We start from the raw sequence: 11,431 nt of genomic DNA on the forward strand, positions 1-11,431 counted from the left end.
TTGCCTTTGCTTAAGGAGAAGCTCGACGGCCGTGTTAAGACTCCGCCGTAATTTTTATGAACGACTTTTCATCAGCCTTGTAATGGCAATGCAGAGTCTCCTCGGGGGCACGCGTGCCCTGATAGGCGCTGCCCGCTCAATCTTAATAAAGCATTAAATATCAATATTGCTACGTTTTAACAAAGCTGTCACATGTGTGGCGGAGCTGCTCAGTCAGGCAGCTGTGACAAATGACATTTGCTAGGCAAGGTGGCGAGGGAACCCTCGAGTGGCAGGGCAGCCACAGTGTGTGGCGTGCATTTCATTCAGGCCCTACTAGGCGAGCAGTGCCAGGGTGCCAAGTCAGACTGGGCTGTGCTTGAGGACCCTCAGTGAAGACCACAAGCTCACATGAACATGCTATTGGCAGGTGGTATCATATCAATAATGAGGCATCCAGGGGTGCCAAGGAGCAGCTGGCATGAAGACACATGTAATCTGTATGGGAATGTAGTGGCAGGGCATGAGGGCAAATTCTGGATGATGCGTAGGGACCCACCTAGGACTAAGACACGAAAAAGGGCATGGCCTGACAGTGAGACCACCGGCAGGGGCTTTCTGCCTGGCAGCACTTCTGAATGCTGAGAATTGCGGCGCCCCCTAGAGTCAGTTCATGACTTCACTGAACACAAGCAAATCTGGGAAGATCCATGTCCAGGTCACTCCAAAGTGGGGAACAGTGTGTCCTTCGTCTTGTGCTCTTCTTGACTGCAGCCCAGAATGGGCACTGGAGTTATTGTGCAGGATACAGTGGAGGTGAAAGGCGCCATATAAAATGGAATGAAGTAATGTGCTTGGCCACCTTACGGAGGAGGATGTCTGGAATGTCACTAGTCTGGTCAAGTGGAGGAGGCCACAATGATATGTGCCCACCATGCAGAGGCAAATGTGTCAACTGTGGAGAGGATGACCCTTCGTTTCAGGCTTCGCCAATCATTTATTTTAAATAAAAAGTAAGCTTATATAGCACCTTTCACATTGAACACCACCACTGGAGCCCGACAAAGATGGCAAGGACATACTCAACATTCACAGTGCCCACCTTGATGCCAATCAGATCAGAAAATAAGACAACAACACTAAATGATACCAATCGACCGAATCTAATCATCAGGTGGCTGCCAGTCGCTCAGCTTCGTATCCTCACCAGGCGGCTGCACTGACCTCTCTCTGCCTGTCGGTGGCAGCGTTGAACTCAAGCCTTTGGTTCAGGTTTATATTCTGCTACTGCATTACTGTGAAGGCTCTCTATGAACACACAGGCCTTGTTTGTGACCTTAGGTTGCCACCAGAGGGCGCAGCACTGTGACTGTCATAGAAGTTAAACTAAACTCAGTGGTCTCAGCCCTGCAGCGGGCAGCAGCGCCACCTTGTGTACAATCAGCTGACCACTGCAGGAGCCCAGGATCTCTCCTTGTCTCAAGGGTTAAGAGCATGTGCCACCTGCTGTGACAGGGAAGGGGCATTTGAAAAATGGGCATCCATCTGATAGTGGGCACATAGGGCAGTGCCACCTCAAAGCATGGGAATCATGAGTGGAGATGGTGATGAGTGATTTACATGTCCTGCCCATTTGCCATCCAGTGGTCACACTCACATGTAACTGCAGTGGGCACCGTCTCAAAGGACATTCACCCACATTTCACCCATTCATTTTATTGAGTGCCAGTTTTAGGGTCCTGGCCAGCAAAGCCCTGGACAGAGTGACAATCTGTCATGTACCATTAGGGGTCACTGGCGAGCTGGAGCGCATCACCAGTCATGCCATCAGTGGGTTTAAAGCAGTGAAAGGCAATAGAAAAATGTCAGGTCAAGAGGAGACATGACGGTCAGCAGGTCTGCATGGTCCACCTGATGTGACAATCCTGAAATCAATAATAAGTCCCTGAGCCTCCAAGAGCTGACGTGTCACGGGAGCCGCAGACTCAAAGCCGGCGCTGGCACCACTGCCACTGCCGCTGCCACACCCATCCTGCCAAAGGGCCAAAGGGCGAAGATCAGCGGTGGCAACAGCAGACACACTCCGCACTTCTTACTCTCGTCACTCGTCACCCTGGAATATGAAAAACGTGAGTCCCCAAAGTTACCTGTGCAGGTAAGTGACTGGGGGGTGGGGGGCTTGTGTGCGTGAGTGCTCTTCTTCATTCAGAGTTACAACTGACGAGCGAGAGAGGAGACCACCCAGAGGAGGCTCAGTCTCCTTTATTGCGCCCTCACATTCAGATTCTCCACCTCTGCCTGCTGAGCTCATTCACCGGTCCCTGAGACCCCCTTTATAGCGCCTTACCTCTGAATTCTCTTCTGTGTCAATGAGACCCCGTCACTGTGATCATCTTGAATTGGCCCCCTATGTCGCCCCCCTCTAATTCTCTTAACCCCAGTTTGGTCTCTTTAAGCCCCCCTGTCCACAATGCTCATTCACCTTTTTATACAATGTGTCACAATGATTGTCACTCACTTTTATAGCGCCCTTCTCACCTAAGTGTTTTTCAGCTCCATCTTCATGTGAAGGGTGGGTGACGACGTTTATAGCGCCTCTCACTACGAATCTCCCTCCACGCCTGACCTCTGCCTCTGTGGACCTCTTTGGTCTGGTCTGTATGTTTGCCTATATAGCGCCTTTCAGCTCTGCCTGAAGCTCATTTGTCTTCTCTATTGCGCCCCCCTCTGGTTCACCTAACCCTAGCTTGGTCTGTTTCTGCTCACCTTTATAGTGCCACACACAACTCCAATTGTCCAGAATGCTCATTTCCTTTTATTGCGCCTTTTCTTTTGCCCCAAAGTCATTCATTTGCAGAGACTCCCCCCCCATCACTCCTGAACTTTCTCTTCTGCTCCTTTTGTGTATTAAATGTGGTCACCTTTATCGCGCCCCCCTCTCTAGCTGTCTTAGCCCCACTCTTCATCTCCGACTGTCCACAATGCACTTTGTCACCTGCCCAATGTGGTGGCTCAGTGACTGTCCTTGACTGACAAGTCTCCCTTGAATCATTTATCTCCCCCCGGACCACTGTCTTTGTATCTTGCTTATCTTTTGAGCGCCTCCTGTCTCTCAGACTTTCCATGACTTTATAGCGCCTTGCCAGTTAAAACTTTCCACACCTTCCATCATGAGGCTCATTCACCTTCATGGCACCTCATTTCACCTCAGCCTTTGTAGTTTGCCCATCTTAATAGCACCCAATGCTCATTTTCTCACCATTCGTGTCCAGCTGTCCACAATGCCCATCCAGTTTTATAGCACCTTGTCTCCTGACCATCACCCAATGTCTCTCTGTGACTATCACTCATCCTCATTCACCTTTACAGTGCCCCCACCTTGCCACTCATTTGCCTTTATAGCGCCTTTCCACTCTTCTCAGCTCCAGCTCTCCACAGTGCCCATCTGAATTCTTTCGCTGGCTGCTCAATCACCTTTAGAGCACCCCCTGGGGGTCACTCTGAGGATGAAGCCCCGCCCCCTGGCCTTTACATTTGTGACCACGATAGTCTTGGGACAAAGAGAACTGATTGTCCACAACCCTGAAGGCTCACTGGACTGCCAGCTGTGCCCATCAAGAGGGCTCAGTGCCGCCACACATGACTGGGACCGAATGGTGGACCGAATGGCCCATTCTTCTCAAACTTTTCTCTTCTTTTGTTTCTTAGGTGAAGAAGTGCCCCTCACATCTGAGCTGTGACCAAACCTGCCAGTCAGGATGCCCCACGCAGGTAAGCAGCAGCACAACACACTCATATTGTCACATCACCCAGGAGGCAGACTGACCTCATCTATGGAGATGGACTCCCCTGGCGGTCACTTCACTGTCCTGTTATGACAATGATGGCAACAGCTGACTGGCACAGAAGTGAGATGCCATCTCACCAAGTCCTCACATTGTCCTCTTCTCCTCCCACAGATGATGACGTCTACGCCTATGGCCTGTCTATGGCCCTTACCAAGGTGGTGGCCCCGGCCACTGTGGGCCTCTACTCATCGTGCCGAAGTCGCATCGCTGTGATCCTCAAACACCTGGAGAGTGAGTCTGCGGGGTGCCCGCTTGGTTCTTTGGTGTTCTTTATGTTGTTTTGTGCTTTTCTGGAGTTTGTGAGTTGCGTCTGTTGCTCTCGTATTTTATATTTTAACTACCGAGTACAAGTGTGGAACCCAGTTATTGTTGGGGACACCAGAGCAGCGGTCATTAAGACCCCAATCCAGTCAGGAATGCTCGGCCGTGATCAGCTGCCAGGCAGTTTTTGCTTCATTGCTCTCTCGCTAGTTTTTGGCACTATTGCTGTGACGTCATTGTGCCACCATTTTAAATTCATGAGATTTCGATACTGTGGTGGCTGGCAGTGCGGAGATGCCAATACAGCAATATCATGTCAGACAGGTGCACAAGTGGGGGCAATTGGAAGGCTATGATAAAAAGGGCAATACCACCCACCAGCATGAGAGGGCGCCATCAGCAACACGGCCTGCTCTTTTACCTCCCCCCACAAGACTACTGACATCACATGTCATCCAACTGGAAGTCCCGCCCCTTCCTGCCCCGGACTGGACATAAATGCCAACTTCATAATGGAGCCCTGAAGTGAGTGTGTGCCATCGCCACACCAGCAGCCGCTCACATGACCAGTACGGGCCTCACTCGTGTTTACATTTTCGTGTTTTATTGTCAGCTCGTTCTACGGGTCTGGCCCTTGTGGTACCCTAAACCATCGCAGGAGTCTTTCTGCTTTTCTTACTTCTTCTTCTTCATCTTCTTCTTCTTCTTCACTCGCTGCTCCCATTAGGGGTCGCCACAGCGCTTTTCGTATAATGGATAAGAGAGTTTCTCAGGCAGTCAGGTGGCTCCGGCTTTGGTTATTCCGACGTTGTTTTTTAATTTGCATTTGTTGCTCGACCGTCCGCTCTTCCTCTTCCTCTTCCTCCTTTTGACCCTCACTTGTTTTCGGACAGTTGCTCTGTTTTTCTGTTCCCTTCTAAAATTTGAAGCCCCACTGCAGCTGCTCCTCTTCTTGCACTTTTTTTCCAGTTCTGCTGTTCTTACTGCACACGTCCACACATCTGGGGCAAAACTCAAGGTGTGTTATAAAAAACAAAAATGTGGAAAAGATCCTGCAGGCGACTGCGGGGCTGGGAGTTGAGAGAGTGAAGGCCCAGTGCTCTGAGCGAGTGGCTCAACTGACAGAGCAGAAAGCGAGAGCGAAGCAGGGCAGGCCGTTTACGAGACGGTGGGAGATCAAACGCAATCCAAAGCTGCAGAACTTGATGTGTGAAGCAAAGACAACGCGGAGAGACCACACGGCCATGAGGGGAGTGTTTGGGGGGGGGGCTCTTAATTATAATAATTATGATCTCAATTGATTTTTCTCCTAATCTTCATAACTTTCAATCAGAGACACAGGTCAGGTAGCAGGCAGTGATAACGTGTTGCTGCACCCACCACATGACGAGCCACCCAAATGCAGCCGTACAACGGGTGACACCTCAGCACCACACTGGAACAGTGGCAGATTTTTTATGGGGTCTGGAGTGCCAATCTTGCCACCATCACCGAAATTTCCCTGTACGTTATTTCTGTTATATTATTGGGTCACGCCACCGAAAGGGCGTTGCTTGCGAGTTGAACAGTGGTGACGTTATTTCCTGATTATGTTCTGAGTGACAAGAGATTTGTCATTAATGTTACGTTTACCGTGTCACCATTTTGTCTTTGCCTGAAGATGCACATTTTCAATATTTAAAAGCTGACATTGTGTCTAAGATCACTTGCCACTCTCTGATGAGCCACCAGTTACTTCTTATGATTCTGGGCTAACGTTTGGTCACAAAGGTTACTGATGTCACAGTGGTGAAGTGGCGGACACCTTGGACGTCAAACCTAAAGGCCATCTGCTCAAATTCTGCAAATGACTGATGCTGTGAGACCCCGAGGAGGTGACGTCACCAGAATGTGGCACAACTGGAATAACCAACAGAAAAGGAAACAAAAGAATCTCGAACCTTGTAAGTCACTTTGGATAAAAGTGTCAGCCAAATAAGTAAAAGGGACAACTCCACTACTAGAGATAGATAGATAGATAGATAGATAGATAGATAGATAGATAGATAGATAGATAGATAGATAGATAGATAGATAGATAGATGTCCGTCTGTCCGTCCAGCCTTTTTCCCCGCCCACTTATCCAGAGTAGAGTCACAGGTAGCTGAAGCCCTGCCCACCACCCGCCCCTTCCAAACATGGCGTAACAAATTATGGACGTGTGGAATGATAAAGAATTAGATTCACGGTTTTGTTTTTTAGTCTTTTTCGTTTATAATTAGGTGCCAACATTCCCATGATGCCATTTTGTTGTCACCTGTTGCTGTGCTGTGACAGCAGGGGCCACATCACACGTCGTGACAGTACTTAAGCTGACGTGACACTCTGAATATCCCCCAAGTCAGAAGCTGATTGGCTAACTCCAGATGGCCACACTCGTTTGTCACACGATGCTCGTCTGTGACTTTTCTTTGATTTTAATTCTTCTTTTCCGTATTGACATTTGCTTCTCCCGTTTTTTTTTAGGATTTTCTCTCGTTTTTTCATTGTGTTTCTTTCCTTTCTTTTTATTGGATGCTGAACACTCACACACGTGACTATCTGCTTTAACTCCACGGAGTATCGACTTACAACAAAGAATCTGATTGGTGGCCGCGAGGCGCGTCACACCACCATGAACCCCCTCACCGGGTGATGAGCTCACAAAGTGCTGGTGTCACATGACGGCAACAGCAATGCGTCGCTAGGCACAGAACGGCCATAGCAAACAAAATGGCGGTGGGTAGGATAAACAAAATGGTGGAGTAGTTGCAAGCAAAAGTTAATATTAAAAATAATAAATTTTAAAAAGTTAAAAATAATAAAAATAAAATAATCACAGTAAATTTCAACAAGCAGAAAATTGGGGAAAACGTTCCAGATAATTAAAAGTGACCGTGCCGGCCACTCATCGCCCCCTGCTGCTCACGCTGTGTCCTTCTCTTGTGTTTCTTTCAGGCCACATGAATAAAGAAAGCGAGAGGCTGAAGAAGAAGCACGGTGCCCGGCCAGCCACCCTCTGCTCCTCGCTGGCTGTCATCGTCACCACCATGCTGTTCTGCAGGCCACACTACTCTGAGATACACAGGAAGAGGAAGGATGTGCGCTTCGTGTTTATCCGCTTCAACGCCTGGCATTTTGCGGGCAGCGATAAGTTATGGGCCGGCCTTGTGATGAGGCTCTGTGAGGACCTCCAGGACCACTTTGGGAGTTTTCTGCTGAGCGTCTTTCGAGCCTGCCAAGACACAAGGCCGAGCGCCAGGTGGACTAAGGCCACTGGAGATTGGACCCCCAAAATGTTCCTGTGCCTGCCCTTGTGGCTCGTCGCCATCCTGCTCATCCTGGTGATCGCAGGACTGCTGACCCTGTTCTTTCTGGCTGGCATGCCAAGTGGCAAGACGGGCGACCAAGGAGTCTCGACATTCGAAGGCCTGGTCATCGCCACGCTAGGGCTGCCGGCCATCGGAGTCATTCGCTTCACGGTGATGGTGGGCAAGAACCTCATGATGAGCCAGGACTACACCATCCGTCGGAAAATGGACAAAAGTCAGATGAGCGAGCAGCTGGGCTTCATGAGCGACGTCAAAAAGGAAATCGACACCCTGGTGCACTTCATCCACTTCATGGAAGTGTACGAGAAGCGAAGAATCCGCGTCGTGCTGGAGATCACGGACCTGGACAGGTGTCCGCCCACGAAGGTCACCGGAGTCCTGGACGCCATCCACATCCTCCTTTCAGGGGAGCACATCCCCTTCATTTCAATCTTGGCGCTGGACCCCCGGGTGATCGCCCACATGGTGGAAGGCTTTGGCTTTCAAGAAGATAATGGCTATGAGTTTCTTGACCGGATTGTCACCCTACCGTTCACTGTGCCCAAGATGCCAGGGGGCACGAAGCTGCAGGTTTTACGAAATATCCTGGAAGGACAATCGGAGCTCTTTGATGAGGATGAGGAGGAGGAGGAAGAAGCCAGTGCATCCATCGTGACAGACAAAATCTCCACGGATTCCTCCTATCATCTGATAAACATCCAAGTTGGCAGGGGCGATGACGCAGCTCTTCGGAAAAGAGGCAAAAATCTCACGGCGGAGGCTCTGCGATTCCTCACGGGCAGCGGCAGGCTGCACAGGTTCGTGACGGACAACACCCTCCACATGAGGAGAATTGTCAACTCCATCCGAGTCTCCGTAAGGATCATGGAGAGGCGGTGCCAGCAGCTGCCCTCAGCCGAGAGCCTCGTCTCATGGGTTCTCCTTGCCAACTACTGGCCATGCCGACTAAGTTGGATCCTTCAGCGCGTCGAGGACGCCGAGCAGAGAGCCAACACCGACAATCCCGAAAAGAAATTATGGGACGTCTTCCAGGAATCCCGACTTGAGCTGCACATGATGAAGGGCCGAGTGGGCAGCCTGCTGGCGCTGGACGGTGACCCGGAGCTCTTTGAACAGTTCCTGAGCCGGGAGTTTCCCTTCACCATCCAGCAGGCCAAGGAGCTTCTGAGACACACAGTGAACCTCAACCGGGCGCTGAAAGCTGAGCTGGCAACGAGCCTTGGCAGCCGGGCACTGGCAGACGCCACCAAGATGCTTGTCCCGCTCCCGTGTGGGATGCTTTTAAAAATGGATGTCGAGGAGATCTGCCGTCAGGTAAGGAGCACTCACTGGTGGGTCGCACTCAACACTGGAGGTCCCAAAGGTCCACCCACAAAAGAGTGAAGAGAGCAGGCGGCGTGGGGGCACAGATGGCAACTGTGGAGTTGGGGTCCACAATGTGTGGCACTCAGTCCATCTGCCAGTCACGGTGACCAGCTGGCATTGATGGTGCCAACTCACCTTTAGGTGGACAAACAAAACCACAAAGAGCTCATCTTGATTTAACCCCTCGATTGTCGTCACAAAGTGTGAACAAATGGCTCTGTCAGGTGACACCTGGCCAGACGTCACCTGTGACTCTCAGTGTCCCCCCTCCAATCGGCACTCCCCAATATCTGTTCTAGGAAAATCGATGACAGGTCGATCCAGGTGAGTAATCGAGACTCAAGTGTTTGTGCAGTCGGCTTTGATTCTGTGCCCTCATTGAGGGGGTCCTCGACTTCGTGTGGGGTTTTGGTCATCTCCCCCATTACGGGGCTGTCTACTGATCTGCCTAAGTGCTTTTTAAATAAAGCCAACTGACAGGCTCCCATTTTATATAGCGCCACTCAAAGCAAGCCCCATTAAAATAGCCCTCATACTAACTGGGGGGTCCTGTTACTACAGCATTGGTGACCGGGCACTGAGATCTTACGCTGTGGGGAATACGATCACCTCGGCCAGGCCTACCTTACGTAGATGAAGATACGCAGTCTGCAGACAAAATCCACCCCACCTCGTACTTCGGACCACCGTCACACTGAGCCGTCACTTTCTGTGACACACACACAGACACTGTATGACACTGTATGTGACAGGCCACTGCAGCCTGTGGTGATCAGTGCCCACCAATCAGCACCTCCTCCAATCAGCCCCTGCGCACTCCCACTGCATGCTGGACATTGAAGTCTTCTTGGTGGCACAGCCAATGGCTCATCGTGACCAACATTAAAGAGCGCCACCACACCTATGAGCCTGATAATGTCACTGTCACTGGGAAAAACAGAACAGCAAATATGAATTGAGAACAAGCTGGAACTCACCTCACACTGTCCCCAACTTAAACACTGTCATTACCACAGGAGCAGCCATTGCCCAGTTACCCTCTTCATTGTGATGCCCCTTACAGGCAGGCACTAACACCCATGAGGGGCTCCAATTTGTTTATCTCCTTGATTCATCCTGATGTGCCCAGGAGGGGTGACGTCTGCGCAGTTTACTGTTATTGAAGAAGAAAACTGCTGCCACTCTAAGATCGAGCTCCGCCCAATGTGGTGCCACTTATGGAGCTAGCCCCACCCTATATATTAGACATATTAATAATAACAATAATAATAATAAATTGTACTTATATAGCGTCTTTCCCGTGCTCAATGTTATACATATTAAATATCAAACCCACTCAAGAACTTAACCCTGCCCAGCTCGCTGCCACTCAAGCTTCTCGCTACACCCAGACAGCTGCCTCTCAAGCAGCTAGCCCTGCCCACCTTGGTGTCAATCAAGGAGATAACTCCGCCCAGCCGGCTGCCACTCAAGCAGATAGCCCTGCCCATTCTTTTAGTCTGAACTCGGCTTTAATATTTTCTTGCAAACCCAGTATGGCACAGAGATTTCTGTTATTGTAATTTTAATATAGTGTATGATATATAACTCTATATATTATATTCTGTATATTACATAAGATATATATTATAAACATAAAATATATTTTCATTTTGTATTCCGTATTTTTTACATTCATTTTCTGGGACACCTCAAAAGTTTTCATTTTCAGGCTTTCAGGGGTCCATAGGGTTAATTAGGGGCTCCATGCCCCCTCCCCTTTGCCCTCACTTTCACCCTTAGCCCCATGCCAGTATCGCCCTTTCTGCATCTGCTTGTCTTCCAGAAGTATCTTCACGTTGTTCTTTTTGTCTCCGTTTCTTTTCCAGATCGATAAGCTTGGATTTGCTGAGGACAACGCAGACAAATACAAGGAGGCCATCAAACAGAACCAAATGGACGGCCAGGTGCTCTTCTACAGCAGCAATGAGGAGATCAAAAGTGCCCTGCAAATGCCCATGGGAGACTGGACCAAGTTCAGCATTCGCTTCCTGAGACGGAAACCCATGGAGATGCCAACGTGGCCGGCCACTTCAGTTAAGGACACCCGGTGTGCCTCCGCGTCCTCCATTGGTAACCTGAAGGACATCTGAAGATGGATGACATCCAAGGAGCCCACGCCAGCCTGTCTCAGGGTGGGACACTGGTGAGCCCTGAAGACTCCCAGCTTAGTGTGCAGCCCACTGTCCACATCCTGATGACGTGTCTGTTAGACTTCATAAGGGGCACATGCCAAGGTGTGCCCTGCAATTTGTACACTTGCACTTGTAAGCCACTTTGAATAAAAGTGTCCATTAAAAGAATGAATAAATGTAAAGACCTAACAATACCAAGGGATGTGTGATCATAGCAGGGGGAGGGCATGGTGGGCATCTGGCATGTGTGGGCATTAGTGTGGATTTGGGCACCCATAACATTGTGACCTAAGGGGTATATTTAATAGGTGGCTTTGGGGTCTTCCTCCAGCATTAGAACCATGTAAGAAGGCCAGCTGACAATGTGACTGATGTGCCAACCAGCTGATCCCACCGATGCCCACACCATCCAGCAGGGGGCACACATGGCATGTAAAACTGTGCAGACTGTCCT

General features: G+C 49.9%; 1 protein-coding gene across 1 annotated transcript; it reads left to right on the top strand.

Annotated features, from left to right (window-relative positions):
* The first annotated feature begins 2,035 nt into the window (after positions 1-2,035).
* On the top strand, positions 2,036-11,079 carry nkpd1 (NTPase, KAP family P-loop domain containing 1). Its single transcript, XM_051918828.1, has 5 exons — positions 2,036-2,134; positions 3,688-3,750; positions 3,939-4,058; positions 7,065-8,752; positions 10,672-11,079. Exons 2-5 carry the CDS (start codon positions 3,738-3,740, stop codon positions 10,933-10,935), a joined length of 2,085 nt encoding a protein of 694 aa, XP_051774788.1. The 5' UTR covers positions 2,036-2,134; positions 3,688-3,737; the 3' UTR covers positions 10,936-11,079.
* Positions 11,080-11,431: the final 352 nt, after the last annotated feature.

This window comes from Erpetoichthys calabaricus, chromosome 1 (genome assembly GCF_900747795.2).
Source record: "Erpetoichthys calabaricus chromosome 1, fErpCal1.3, whole genome shotgun sequence".
In the NCBI taxonomy this organism is placed as follows: Eukaryota; Metazoa; Chordata; class Cladistia; order Polypteriformes; family Polypteridae; genus Erpetoichthys; species Erpetoichthys calabaricus.

Excerpts from the sequence above, each read along its gene's own strand:
- nkpd1 (XM_051918828.1), top strand. Across the intron at positions 4,059-7,064 it reads GATCCTCAAACACCTGGAGA|GCCACATGAATAAAGAAAGC; the intron begins GTGAGTCTGCGG and ends TGTTTCTTTCAG. Across the intron at positions 8,753-10,671 it reads TCGAGGAGATCTGCCGTCAG|ATCGATAAGCTTGGATTTGC; the intron begins GTAAGGAGCACT and ends TTTCTTTTCCAG.